Here is a 15,774-nt window from a genome sequence, read left to right as displayed (position 1 = left end):
TTTATAGAATTGCAGGCACTCCATAAATTGTTGTTGAACTTAGAATATTCTACATGGATAGAACTGTTGGAGGTTTTTTTTTTTCCCTCTCAGTTTAAATGGTATTAGAATATATTACTGTTTCTGATACTACTGCTAAAACCTGGAGTAGTTCTTATTCATATTTCACACTGATCAAAGTAATACCATTTTGAGATTGGAAGAAAAAAAGCAAATAATTCAGCCATGAAAGAAGGAGGGGGTGATGTGAGGTAATGCATGTTAGCTCAGTATAGTCATTCCACAATGTATGCATATATCAAATATCATGTTGTATAAAATAAATTATATAATTTTATTTTTTGGTACCAGGGATTGAACCCAGGGGTGCTTAACCACTGAGCCAATCCCCAGCCTTTTTTATATCTTATTTTGAAACAGAGTCTCCCTGAGTTGCTCAGAGCCTGCTAAATTGCTGAGGCTTAACTTTGAACTTGTGATGCTCCTCCTCAGCCTCCGGAGCCACTGGGATTACAGATGTGCACCACCATGACTAGTTTATATAATTTTTGTTCATCAAAAAGATAAAGAGAAGTCTAATACTCCCATGTCTTTAGGCATGTAATAAGTTTTGTATGTTCTTTTCTCCGTTAAAAGAAAAACAAAACCCCGGGCTGGGGATGTGGCTCAAGCGGTAGCGCTCTCGCCTGGCATGCGTGCGGCCCGGGTTCGATCCTCAGCACCACATACCAACAAAGATGTTGTGTGCGCCGAGAACTAAAAAATAAATATTAAAAATTCTCTCTCTCTCTCTCCTCTCTCTTTAAAAAAAAAAAAAACCCTAAAAACTAAAAAACAAAAGTAATACATGTTCATCACAGAAAAACTGAAAAACACAAAAATGCAAGTGGAAGCAAAATAATTGATCCTAGGCTTGCTGCTCAGAGAAAGACTACCAATATTTTAGTGAATTTCCTTCTCAAGTTTTTTCTATAGTAGATTGTTCTGTATAGTTAACCAAAGGAGCAAGTAAGTTGCAACTTATTTTGGGACTGCAAAGGATCAAAGAGAAAGCATTGGAAGACAAGCTGAAAAGTATGTGATTAAAAAAAAAAAAAAAAGAATCAACCACTTGACTATATAAAGCTTTCTTACCATAAAAAGAATCAAAACCCAACATGAAATAAAAGAAATAAAAAACCTAAATAAATACAAAAAAGTACCCTCCCATATCTGATTAATGATATGCAGATTAAAATAACTGTTCCTATACTTGGCCTGTAAAATTAGTGAAGATTTAAAAAAATGGTTAGCAACCATTGTTGGTGAACATGTGAGGCAAAAGGCATTTCCCTGCATTGCTGGTTGTGCTAGAGTATAGGTAGGGCAACATGTGTCTGGAACAGACCTAGTTTATACTTGGGGTCCCTGCACATCCCAAAGGGTCTCAATTTGGCTGATCAATTGTATAATCAGTCTAAATTTAGCTCAACTTTTTGAGATGGCATTTTGGCAATACATATAATAAAAGCCTAAAAACTATGTACTGACAATAGCAATTCAGTGCTAGAAAGTTATTGTAAAGTAACAACTATGGATAATCACAAAGATTTGTGCTGTTAGCATCATTGAAGCCTAGTTTATAGTAGTAAAAAATTGTAACAATTTAAATTTTCAACAGGAGATTAAATATGAAATAGATATTTTTGAGACTAATAAAGTTCTATATTAACATAGAAATATGCCCATGAAATATTGAGTAAAAAAATACATTTCCAAAAAAAAACAGCATGTCAGTTTTATTTTAAAGGATATGCATGGGAAAAAAATTCTTGGGGAATATACACCCAAGTAATAATAGAGTTCAGTCTTGTGGAATATGATTATAGGTGATTTTTTAACTTAGTTTTTTAGTATATTTTTAATTAGTTGCTAAAACTTTAAAAATAAACATATAATCAATTTATAAAAATAAATTATCAGAAAAATAGTTTTACAGCAACAACTTACTTTTCTGTAAAATCCTAAAATCTGGAGAATCTTCTATCAAGGTCCCTTCTCTGTACCACTCAACTTTAGGGGATGGAGCTCCTTTTACTCTGCATTCAAAGACAACCAGCTGACCCTCAGAGGCTGACAAATTTTGTAGCATCTAGAATGAGAAGAATATTGTTAGAACCAAAAAGAATATATCTTTGGAATGTAGTCTCAGTGTTGAATTTTATGAAAGACACTGTCTCACTGGACGTGGTGGCACATGCCTGTAATCCCAGTGGCTTGGAAAGCCGAGGCAGGAGGTTCATGAGTTCAAAGCCAGCTTCAGCAAAAGTGAGGTGCTAAACAATTCAGTGACGCCCTGTCTCTAAATAAAATACAAAATAGGCTTGGAGATATGATTCAGTGGTCAAGTGCCCCTGAGTTCAATCCCTGGTATCAAAAAAAAAAAAAAAAAAAAAAAGACATTCTCTCTTTTATATTTGGATTTTTTTCCAAATTTTCTACAATTTTGAGTCCGTGGATGTACATTTGAGTCTATTTTTTAATATGGAACCACTGACCTCTATAAAGCTCTTTCCCCACTATTTTTCCTTTTGCAGCTGTTGCTGTGCTAAGTTAATTTATTAAATATCCTGCAAAACATTTTGAGTAAAGAAGCTAATTTTTAGTAAAATACTTCTGTTTGTAAACACCCACATAGAATTTGGTTTTCAGAAGAAATAACAATAATGATAATAATTTAAAAATCTGTGGTTAATATATACTAGGTGATTCAACACAGAAGTAAAGTATTATTCCACAAAGAAATGTGGTTGTTCAGGATGTGGGACAGCTCTGTGGCCAAGTAACTGATTTGTCTTGCAGGCTTTGTTTAGTTTACATTCTGTTGTTCTAGAAATTGCTTTTTATCTTGCTGTTTTGTTTTCCTTATGTGGTCTTAACAAGTACAGTCTCACTGATCTATTGAGGCATATAGACAATGACAACCTTTATATAATCGTAGTCACACATGGAGTCATTGTAAAATATGTTGTAATTCTGTGAAATGCTTTTCGACACCTCCATGATAAAACGCTTACAAAATTCACTTTGAATTGTAAAAGTTGATACTGTAATTGTAAAGTCGATTCTAGACTCTATGGGAGTATGGAATGCACACTTTTCTTTCAGAACTACATCCTCATTCATTATGATTTGTGAGCTTAAAAATCACACCTTCTTTGGTGTGGTTGGTATTCCGTTTGATTATGAAATGTTTCTTTGGCATGTGCGAGAGCATATTTTTATTTTCCATTTGGGCCTAAAGACTAGAAACATGGACATATTCTGATTAAACTGTCTCTAAGTTCTGTAAGTACCAAAGGCTGCAAGGATTTTTGTTATTACAATTTTTGAACCTGCATTTAGGAAATACTGGCTCTTACGTAAGAGGAAGGGAAAGTCAGTAGTTCCTTCTTCCTTTTGTCATTCACTATTAAAAATAATTTGTGGTGTTTTTTTACAGCTTTTGTTCGAACAACTTAGAATATTTTGTGCAAGGCCTTTCACATTTATAGCATTTGTCTAAGGACTACAAGGGTGAGGAGTAAGAAGTAAGAAACCACAAGCCTTTAACCGCACTTTTACCTCAGGGGTGTGTGTATGTTGATATTGTGACAGCCAGGGGGCACTGTAGTTCAACGTTAGTGTTTTTTTCTCCCCCATCCCCAAATTTGCTTGTTGAAGTGATTCATGATGGAATTAGCACAGGGTGGTGGTTTCTGAATTAATAAAGAACTATTTTATTGAAAATTTGTTTTTTCTTTGTCTACCTCATCCAGTGACAAGAATGAAATGCTGGAAGCATCCATGGGTCTTGGCTGCTCCTGGCAAACAGGTGAATATGTCCTTCACCTTGACCTCGGAGCAAATTCTGTGCTAAATGGGAGCCTTGGGGCCTATGGAAAACTTTAGCAGTATCAGACATTTCTCTGGATTTCATACATAGTGGAGTTTTCATTCCATCTTAAAGCAAACACATTAGAAAACCATCCCTTCCCAACCATCCCCCCAGTATAAAAGGTGGTGACAGAAGGGATTAAATGAAATATGACACATTTACAAAATGGATGTGAGCAAAATGAGGTTAATCTATATGTTCAACATGGCTTGCAGTTTGGATATGTAAGCCAACTCTCAATCTACAGAGGATATACTAAAGCCTTGCTTGAAAAAGGACTTCCTTTCGAAATTGTGTTACTTATGATTTAGACCAACACTGGCTGGTTGTTATTATTCATTTGACACTGAAAACTAAGACCTTTGTTCTATTTGAGAGGCCAGCCAAGATACCTTTGAGCTACAGTGTATGGAACAAACCCACTAATGTCCATGATGGGAGGTGAAATTTCATTCCAATGTGAATCAATACTCAGAAAAAAAAGATGCCAAAGGTCTTCTTACAAGCCACTTAGAGAAAGCTGATGAAAGCCTTAATTATAAGGACAGTAATAGTTGTTACCACTGAAAATTGTTCTTTCTGAAAAGTCTCTTAAGAAGGAGCTAGGATGGGCACTGTGGTGCCTGCCTGTAATCCCAGAGGCTTAGGAGGCTGAGGCAGGAGGACTGTGAGTTCAAAGCCAGCCTCAGCAACTTAGCAATGCCCTAAGCAACTCAGTGAGACCCTGTCTCTAAATAAAATATAAAACAGGGCTGGGAATCTGGCTCAGGGGTTAAGTAACCCTGTGTTCAATCCCTGGTACCAAAAAAAAAAAAAAAAAAAAAAAAAAAAGGAGGGCTGGTCATATTGCATATATCAGGGTCCAAGTCAGTTGTTTGTCATAGTGGGTCTTAGGCTATTTCCTAATGGAAAGATGATGTGCTTTGGATATGGTTCAAGTGCTCCCATAAAGGTATATTTGTTAAAAGCTTGGTCCCCAGTGTGATGATGTTAAGAGATGGTGGGATGTTTAAGAGGTGGGTGGGGCCTGATGGGAAATTGTTACCGGCCCCTCCCCTCACTCTGACTTCCCTCTTGCCATGTGTTCTCTCCTTCTCATCCCATCATTGTGATACTATCCATCATGAGGTTTTTACTGGAGTCAAGCTGATGCCAGTGTCATGCCCTTGAACCTATAGAACTGTGAATTAAATACACTCTTCCTCTTGTAAGTACCCAGCCTCAGGTATTTTGTTATAGTAACAGGAAACAGACTAAAACATAGGATATGTACATGCTTAGTCACAGTCATATTAACCTCACTACAGATGAATAAGACAAATGAAATGGCCTAGGAAAGATTAAGTTAATCTTTACTAGGAATTATGGATCTGGACTAAAGGCCCCAAAACCAAAGGTCTACAGAGGTAAACAATGTCCAAAGTGCAACTCTGTCTTGTGTGTCATCATCATACTGATCATTTGGGAGAACATTCTTCCAAATAACTTGACAACACAAAACCCTGAGAAGCATGGTCACTTGATATTGAATTTTTTCCCTTCTGCTCTAAAGCCACAAAATGCTGAAAAAAAGAAGAATCCTTTCTTAACTGAAATGGAAGTTCTTTGCCACAGAATAAATATTACAATGTGCCTGCTTTGTGCCAAGCACAGTACCAGATGTTATAAATGTGAGTTGAAAAGACACAATTTCTGCTTGGTAGATCTCTTCCCACAAATAGCATTTAGGGACATTCTTGAGAAGGAGCATCTCCTTTATTGGTTAAAAGATGTCAGCTAGGGGTTGGGGATGTGGCTCAAGTGGTAATGCACTCACCTAGCATGCATGAGGCACTGGGTTCGATTCTCAGCACCACATAAAAATAAAATAAAGATATTGTGTCCACCTAAAACTAAAAAATAAATATATTTTTTAAAAATGTCAGCTACAAGGTTCACTTTATCATTTTATTTGTTTTTAAACCCAGTCAATATTTTAGCACCTTGGGACATGATGCAAATGTATGTGTACAGCACTTTAGGCTGGAGTTGGATCAGAGCAGTTTTTACAGATTAAAAAACTTATTGAAAGTCCTTTCCCCCTGGATTGTCACAGGTGCTCTGTGAAAAATTCTCTGGAATTGATGGGCTAGGGAGAAGAGCCCATGAAATCTTTTTTTTTTTTTTCTTTAATATTTATTTTTTTTTTAGTTTTCGGCGGACACAACATCTTTGTATGTGGTGCTGAGGATCGAACCCAGACCGCACACATGCCAGGCGAGCACGCTACCGCTTGAGCCACATCCCCAGCCCCCCATGAAATCTTCAGAAGTCTGGATTCAACTACTGGGCCCCATGATTTCAGGGTTTCCCTTCTCTACTATTATATAATGAAGTGCTCTTCAAATTCTCACTTCCCCTGCCCCCTTGCACTCTTCAAATTACTGCTGAAGTAGTTGGAGCCAGAGCCGCTGCAGCCTTGAAAGCCTGCCAGAGCAGCTGCTGTTGAGTGGGAGCAGTGATAGGAGCAAGATTCTAATTTGATCACCTCCCTCTCTCCTGCTCAAGAAGTGTGAGTCCTGTTCCCCCCATGGCAAAGTGAAAATATTTTCGATGCTGCATAGAGAACGAAGGATAGTCTAGCTCTACCCACAATTAAAAGCATTTAAAAACCTAAGAGGGCTGGGGAGCTGGGAGCTCAGAGGTAGAACACTTGCAGAATATGTATGAGGCCCTTGGTTGGCTCCTGGCACCACAAACAAAAACACAGAAATTCTCTTAAGTAGATCAGTGAACAAGTATATATATTCCATCACCTTCTCTTAAACTCTACCACTGCTTTTCTGGGCCATTCTCCTTTTCATTTTAACCTTGTTTAGAAAGTAATTTTCCATGGCCAAAGGAGTTAAATAAAACTCTGCTCTCTAATCATTGCTTTAAAACAAAACGAGCCTTCTTGCCATAACTGGTGAAGAAATGCTTTGTTGGGCAGTATAGAAAGTGAGTCACAGGGGCTGGAGCTCCGGAAGTTCCCAAAGAAGTAAATAGAGCAGGGATAACCCAACAAACATATGCAAATGATCTGTTATCATTGCTCATGGCCACGTGAAACCATCCTTGGTAGCTCTGACTCAGAAATTCGCTAATGACACTGGCAGTGACTATGACCTCAATCTTGCCCTGGCTGACGGAAACTAACGCAAGCACACTGTGGTTGATAAGTCTCTCTGGAATTTGAGCCACAGCCTATCCTAGTGCCCTATGTCTGTACAATCCTCATCCCATTTATGGAGGCAAAATCACAAGTCAGAGGGCGGAGAAAGCCTGCCCAGAGTTTAGGTACCAGGGACCATTTTCCCACCATGAAGCTAATGCATACAGAGATTTTACCTAACAAATGCCTTATCTAATGATTAATTCATTTTCCCATTTTATTTATTAAAGGCATATGTATCTGCCAATCTAATTAGGAGTTGATCAGTCACCACACAAAAGCAACTAAACCTGATGTGTTCATCAACCTGTGAAAATGAAGTGTAAAGAATTAATGTTAAAGGTTCCTATCAGACTTGTTAAAATAATAAAAATAGCTTTGGACCTATTATTACCTTATGAACTCCTATCTATTCATTACAGGGAGCTTTCAAGGTGATTGGGAAAGAGAGAGTAAACAACTTTATCTTTGATAAATGTACCAGACACATGTGCTCTGGGTGATCTGAATGCTTGGAACTAGGGCACCTAAGATTTGAAATTGAGTGGAGATAAGGACACCTCTCTGGTGTCAACTATCTGGTGAGGCAGATGGTGTTGCAGAACAGAAAAGAGGAGACTTTATTGAGGCCAGGTATAAACTCCTTGGTGGTTTAGTGCCATGAAGAGTCAGCAGTCTCTAAGGTATGACAAATGGGCATGGCAAATTAAAATAAATAGAACATTTTTGTGGCACTTACGCTGTATCGTAAGACTAGGTGATTTAGCAGTGGCAATAAGAGATGACAAGAAAAAGCTCTGTTAGCTATATTTTACACATGCACACATACATATACCCCGCCCCTCACAAAGGTCCTTCTTTAATTCCTCCTCAAAGTCTTGTATCCACTAGTCACAACACATTGCTTTTCTATTTCAAGTCTTTGAAAATAGTAAAACTGAAACCTCAGGGGCAGGTTATAGTAAACCAACCTGAAAAATTGAGAGGCATCTTGTTTTACCTATGAAAATGTGCCTAACTGATATAGATATAGGTAGTCACCAGCTAGACTTCATGATGGATTTTGGAAAACCATTTTGCATGAGTCGGTATGATTTGTCAGGATTTCCTTGAAATGAATGCTTCTGTGGAAGTTGTGAACTTAGCTCTTTTAAGTGTTAGTACTCATTGCAAGAGACCATTTTGACCATTTTGCTTGAAATTGGGATTTCTCAACTTCACCCCTACTGACACTTGGGGCTGGATAATTCTTTATTTTGGGGGCTACCATCCTATTCAGTATAGAATGTTAGCAGCCCCCCTCCAATTGTGACAACCCAAAATGTTTCCAAACATTACCAATGGACCCTTGGAGAAGAGAGTTAACCACAATTGATAACCACTTCTGTAATACCCATGCTTATATCTTAGAAGATAAAATCTTTTGAGACCTAGGTGGGTGTTCATACAAACAATGAACATAAATCCAGGCATAGGTTGCACCTATTTGGTCTTCAGAATACTGAAAAATGCAATGTGACTCAACTTTTTCACCTTTGAACTCACTGTCTGGGGCAACATATGAACAGTTTGTTATATAAAAGAAAGAACGAAAGGCTGAGAAGTGGGAGAACCTGTTTCTCATCCTCATTCTGCTACTAACTAGTCCTGTGACATTGGCCAAATCGCTTAATCTCTCTGGCTTTCCCCCGAGGTTTTTTTCATTTGTAAATGAAAGTGCCCAACTGAATTTTCCAGTTCTAAATACAAAGACTATGTGACTCAGAATTTGATGACTCCACAATAGCTGACACCATGGAACAGAAAGAGAAAGCTCTTTGTCCTTGAGTGAGGCTTTCCATTCAACCTCCCAAGAGCATTTAACTTCATCTCCTTGAGCACAAAAACAGGTACCTGCAACTAGATTCTTCTGAAAGTCCAGAGAAACCTCTAGAGTAGTAAGTGACTAGAATCTTATCACCTGATCCTCAGGTGTGACCATCAGGATCAGTGTAAAAACTGACATTAGAAATCAAGGACTGGGAATGATATTTGGACAATTACCTCAAACCAACCAACCAACCAACAAACAAAACAAAACAAAAACAAAAACAAAAAAACCTAAAGCTTATTTGTACTTATAAAGAGACCAAAGTCCTGAGATAAAATCAGCAAATCTTGTTTCATAAACTTCATTTGGATGCTGCAGTGTCCCTAAAGCCAGGACAGAAGGAAGCCATATTTTGATTACCTTTGTAAACACAGGAGCTGCAATGATAGGTTTTCCATCCAATCCTTGCAAATAGTTGGTAGGGCTCTGACACTGTTAGAAGGGAACAAGCAATAGAGTCATGGTCACTAAAATCATTACATGAATAGATAATACAACAAATCTACAGAATGTGATGTGTAAAATTAATCCCAAATCAAAAGACATGCTTTCTAAGTTTATGAATCATAAACTTCAGATTTTAGTCTGAATTGATTGCATTTCTTTCTAGGTCACGGTGGCTGTAAAATATGTGGTGTCCATTCTACTCCAGCCCCTTCACATGGATGCATGTAATTGGACCTAACCTCCTGAAGAGGTCCCATAAAATCCCTAGGGCTGCCTCAATCACAGTTTGAAAACCAGTGGATTAGGACTAAAACTTGATCTCTGTGCATTACTAAATGGGCTAGAGAAGAAACTCTGAACTTTTTTTCAAAAAGGTTGTAGATAACATATTTAAATATATTATCATTGGTCAACAAACATATCTATAACATCTTACGAACATATTTCGATAGTATGATTTCATATGTTTTAAAGTATATACATATATTTATTTTTATATTTGCCTAGAAAATGCCTGGAACTGTCTGCTAGAAACCATTAATAAGAGGTACTTCTGAGAAGAGGGGGCATAGAGGTAGAAATTTGGCCAAAGTTTTTATTCAGTATATGTCTGTACTTTTTAAATGTTTTTACAATAAGCATTTTGTTATTGTTGTTGTTGTTATTCTTACTACAGTTCTAGGGATTGAACCCAGGGCAAATTACCACTGAGGTACATCCCCAGCCCTTTTTATTTCTTTTGAGACAAGGTCTCACTAGTTGCTGAGGCTCGTCTTGAACTGGCAATCCTAGTGGTTCAGCCTCCCGAGTTACTGGAATTACAGGCATGTGCCACCATGTGTGGCTATAAGCATATATTATTATTATTTTTTATTGACTCAAAAGAGCCTTTTTGCTGTTTTCTAAAAAATAATTTTGTACCTGCTTACTCAGAAAGTAGAATTCTTTGCATCTCCATGAAACTAAGTTTTACAGTATAGAATGTTTGTCCTGGGTCAATCTGAGAACTGGTAGCTCACTAGATATGTAATCAGCCCTCTTTAAAAAGCTGGAATGTCAGAGACAAGCTCATAAAGAGCTTCTTTTCCTTTGATATTTGCCCATGTAACTAGGTAAGAAGTTCACAAAGCAATAGCAACCACTTTCCCCATACATGGGAAGTACAAATTAATTATCATGTAACTTTATTTTGTATGTTTTTTTAAGTTGAATTTATTTTTAAATTAAATTTAATTTTTTTGTAGTGCTGGAGGTTGAACTCAGGGCTTTGATTGTGCATGGATAGATAATGTAACAAATCTACAGTGATGTTATTCACCACTAACCTACACCCCCAGCCCCCAAAGTGATTATTATGATGACTAGTTGCAACAAAGAAGAGTATGATCATGCTATACAAGAAGCTCATGGTCACAGTGCATGTCCATCACGGTCCATGGCACTTGTGTTTCACCTAGATTCTTATACCTGCTGGATGGTTGACACTCTGGGCTGGGTCACCAAATGCTGAGCTTGGGGCACTGCTGGAGGAATGGCGGCAGAGGTAGTAGGAGGTAATGACACCTCATTTGGCTTCTGGATTCTGAGAAATTTTTAAAATATAGATTATAAATCAGAACTACAAATGTGTGTGAAAACTCTGTCGGCAAAACTAATAATGTCATCACTCCTTATAGTTGGATGTAATACAAATCTTTGTTTGACAATATTCTACAAATGTTTACCGAGAGTTTCCTTTCTATACAGTTTGTTAGGAAATGCAAATATGAAGATGGATATGCCACCATTGTCCTTGGGTCACTTGCTTTCAGTGTAGCCAGGGAGTCAAATCACCTGAGATGTAAGATGTGACAGAACCCTGTGCAGAGGACATCTTGTTTAGATTTGTTTTGTTGTTGTCTGTATTTTCCCTCTTGTTGTTCCAAGTAAGAGGCCAAGCTTTGTATATTGTTACCTCTGGGATTGTGACATGGCAGAAAGCAATAATAATCCAAAATCTTCAAGTTTACATAAATTGAAGGGATTTTTTTTTAAGGTCAAAAGAACTGGGAAGTATTCTTGACAAGGTTGTGGAGGAAAGATTATTTGGTTTGTGGGGAAGGCAGAAAGATCTGTGGATCTGGCCAGACAGCCTGGCAAGGGGAAGAACCTAAATTCAGAGGAAAGGTGGAAGGTTCCAGTCTTGCTAAAACATCAGTCCTGAAGCATGTCGGGAAGAAACAACACTGGACTTAAAGACTGAGATCTAGCACATGGGCCTCTCACCTGTAACCCAGGAGAAGAGATGACCATTGACAGAAGGCTTCCCTGTCTTTGGTCTGAATGTTACCTCTCTTGTGTCTCAGCTTCCTCAACTCTAAAATGGGGGAACAGTAATTCTTATTCCACAGGGGTTTTGTGAGAGTTAGATAATTCATGCCAGGTGCTTAGAGTGATGCTTGCTCCCATACTGCTCCATATTTATCAGAGGAATCTTTGCATAACTGTGGAGGGGGAAGAGACACCCAATAATGACAGATCCTAACCAGGCAGGATGGAGTCTAAGAAGCAGAATTACATGGTGATGCAAAGCCTATCATTGTCTCTAAAGCATGGGTTTTCTTCTGCAATAACAAAACCCCTGATTTCCTTACATGACTGCTCCAAAAGACTACATGCCCCAATCTTCATTCCAACTAGGTGTGGCCAAATGGCTCTTTTTAGTCATGGGATATGAGGGATAGTGAAATATGCTATTTAGAAAGCTGACCTTACAAAGGAGATGGACATACCCTTTATTCCTTGGTATCTTAAACTAAGAAAATGAGGGTGTACCTTAACATGAGATGAAGCAGAAACCTGGTAGCAGACTGAAACCTACTAGAATGCGAAGCCATTTACCTGATTTTTATGTAAATAAGAACTATCTATCTCATTTAAATCACAGTTAATTTGGGTTTCTATTATATACAATTGAAGTTAAATTTTAACTAATACAATTAGATTTATAGCAAATAAATAAATGAACTATTTCTTGCATAATTAATGTATCAAAATTCATACCATTAAATTTTTAACATATTTATGGGAAACCTTGAGGGAGGAGTGATGAGTGTGTAATAGAAGAGGAATTGATTACAGAAACCCAAGAGGAAGAATACTTAGTCCAGGTTGTGAAGGATAAGTAGGAATTTGCCATGAAAAATAAAAGATGAACCATGCATTGTTTTGAGTGAGATGTCAGCAGTGTAGACAGCCCAAGATGGAGGCCAGGTAAGACTAGTGGATCCTCCACTGAATAAGGCTTTAAGTTTTTTTTTAATGTTTCTTATTTTGTTTTCCCATAGATAATTTTTTTTTAAAGAAGGAAAATGATAGGAGCAGAATGATCTCATAGAGAATAATCAGTAATACTTTGGAGACTGTAGAAGAGAGAAGAGGGCTGGGGCATCCCTCTAAGGAAGAGGCTGGCATGGAAGGCCAGCAGGAAGAAGAAACTGGAGCAAGGCCTTGAGAATGATGAGGAAGTGGTTAAAGGGAGCATCCTTGACTCTGGTCCTGAATGTTCCTGCACAGGAGCTGAAAGCAAATTCTCATTGCCAGGTAGATAAACACAAAAGATTCTGAAGAGTAAAACGATTTCTGCCCTCACGGAGCTTACTCTCGATAGGGGTAACACAGTTTATGTCTCTTCAACCAGGCTCCCAGATATTTCTGTTTGTTTCAGGTAGCCTCAGGAATGGTTACTAGGTCTGTTTCTATTCCCAGGACTTCTGCTGGAATGCTCCTCTCTCCCTTTTGGGGGGGTATCCTCCTTCTGTTCTTCAAAGGTTCAGTTTAGGATCACCCACTCTGTAAAACCTTTCTTGATCTCTCCCTGCACCCCCAACCAATAACTCTTCTTTTGTACCAAGTCCTGTACACCATGCACATGGTCATCATAGACTATTATATAACTCTTATCATCTATATGTTTGGTATTCATTTCTTGCTACCTCTATATTGCCTTCTACTAGGTGTGAACCTCCTGAAAGAAGGAAGCATCTGATCTTTCTTTATTTTTGTACCGGAAATTGAACCCAGGGGCACTCAATCACTGAGCCATATCCCCAGCTCTTTTTTATATTTTATGTTGAGACAGGGTCTCACTGAGTTGCTTAGGGGCTCACTAAGTTGCTGAGGCTGGCTTTGAAGTCAAGATCCTCTTGTCTCAGCCTCCTGAGCAATTGGGATCATAGGGATGCACCACCATGCCAGCCTTGACTTTTCTTAATATCCATTGCATCTAGTGTAGTGCCTGGGGTAATGTAGGTGCTCAGTCAATGGTTGCAGAAACTAACAAATGAATGGATGCAAGTTTGTTCAGTATATAGTACAACTATTTAGCAAAAAGGATATAACTTTTCCAGATCAAATATATGTATATGAACATATACACACATCTATACATATATACACACAGTAAATAAGAGATGTAAATATTTTTAAATGGTATGTATATAAAATACATAAAATTATGAATAATATATAAAAGTTAAAATATATTTCATATATAATTTAGGATAACCAAATTTTGTGTTCTTATAGTACTATCTAAATATGAGCTTTTTAAACTATTGGGTTATTGGTTTTTATACTCTGTAGATATAAATACAATATTTTACAAGTGTCACCTCATATTTTAAATACTGAGAATATTCCAATTAATCTTAAGCAAGACTTAAGCAAAATAAGTAGAGTCTTCTCCAAATATGCCTCTCTCCTCAAGTTCTAGTAACCAGTTAGGACTTTTTTTAGTATCTGAGGATACTGAGTCTATAAGATAGAAAATTAGAATTACCGATTCATCTCTTCCTTGTTAGGGTCCCCTTCTGAATCAGAAGAAGAAACTCCTGGAGAATTAAAAACAAAATATGAGCTTTTAAAGACAATAATTTCAATATTTTTAAGCTAGTTCTAGATATTTGAAGAATCTTAGACTTAGAAATGAACTCAGTGATTCCCTACGCTAACATTCAATTTGACAAATGAGGAGAAAGACACCTAAAAGTTGAAGGAATTGTTCAAGGTCACATAGCTAGTTAGTGATGGAGTTCAAGCTAGTTGGTCCAACTTCAAATTGCTCTACTATGTAAAACACCTCCTGATATCGTTGGACTGTCCAGGTTTGCAGCCATTCTCTGGTGTTAGAAATTCTCATGCTCTGGCCTACACAGATTGACTAGAAGAAGGGATTACATTGGATTCTAGACATTGTAGGTGTAGGTGGATATTCTTCCGTCCTGCCCTAATATTAGCAGGTCAAACTTCATTTTGGAAGTGGGGGTGTTTGAAGTCCAGTTGCCACAAAGAAAAAAAACCCAACAATCCAATCTCAGCACTGTTAGCACAGCCTTGATCCCGGATTTACTTCTCAAGATAGTGAATTCCAGGAAGATATAACAGAGCTAAATCTGGAGGTATTTATCATACTCTGAGAATCTGAGGATAAAAACATAACACATTCCTACTAGTGTATTTCTTTAATAAATGTTTATCAAATATTCACTATGCACTTGGTATTATGTAAGGTATTGGAGATAAAAGTAAAGAAGATGAGACAGTCCTGGCCTTGCAATCTAGTTGGTAAACAGACATTTTTGCCATAGTAGTACAATATGTAAGTGCTAAAACCAAGGTGTACCTAAGGTATAATAGGTAGAAAAAGTACTGATGAATGGTCCCCAGAAAAAAACTCAGAGGATGACTTAAAATAGGAACAAAACTTAGTAGATACAGGAGTAACATAGATTGATTTCTTTCCTAAAATTAATCATCTAAGTTTTCTACTGAGATAAATGCTTTTCCAAGGTTCCCAACTGGTATCCATGCTTCTACTTTTGACTCCCTGCAATATATTCTCAACAAGAAGCAAGAGTGACTCTGTTAAAAACTAAATCAGGTCATGCCATCTCTCTGCTTAAAACCCTCCAGAATTTCCCATCTCCCTCAGAGTAAAACCAAAGTCCTTGCAACAACGTACAAAGATTTATATGATCTGCTCATCTATCTCCCTCTACTTTAACCCCATCTTGTACTTTTGACCTCATCTTCTATTGCTTTTTGTGTGTGTGTGTGTGTGTTTGTGTGTGTTGTTTTGGGTGGTACTGGGGATTGAAATCATGGCCTCACACGTGCTAAAGTGCTCTACCACTGAGCTACACCACAGCCCCAAATTTGCCTTTCATTTCTCTTCTTTTTGTGCTGTTAAGGATTAAACTCAGGACCTCACAGATGCTAGGTAAGCACTCTACCATCAAACTACATTCTACACGTGTGTGTGTGTGTGTGTGTGTGTGTGTGTAGAAATATATGTATATTTCTACACAC

General features: G+C 37.6%; 1 protein-coding gene across 1 annotated transcript in view; it reads right to left on the bottom strand.

Moving 5' to 3' along the window:
* The window catches only part of Mypn (myopalladin), a 98,833-nt gene that overhangs the window by 46,364 nt on the left and 36,695 nt on the right, over nt 1-15,774 (bottom strand). Inside the window, exons 5-8 of the mRNA XM_026394643.2 lie at nt 14,246-14,297; nt 10,894-11,008; nt 9,340-9,411; nt 1,990-2,131 (exon numbers count right to left, since the gene is read on the bottom strand). Coding sequence (XP_026250428.1) covers nt 1,990-2,131; nt 9,340-9,411; nt 10,894-11,008; nt 14,246-14,297 — 381 coding nt within the window. The remainder of the gene's footprint in view (nt 1-1,989; nt 2,132-9,339; nt 9,412-10,893; nt 11,009-14,245; nt 14,298-15,774) is intronic.

Source organism: Urocitellus parryii, chromosome 5 (assembly GCF_045843805.1).
Source record: "Urocitellus parryii isolate mUroPar1 chromosome 5, mUroPar1.hap1, whole genome shotgun sequence".
NCBI lineage: Eukaryota > Metazoa > Chordata > Mammalia > Rodentia > Sciuridae > Urocitellus > Urocitellus parryii.
This window is presented reverse-complemented; position numbering and strand designations above follow the sequence as displayed.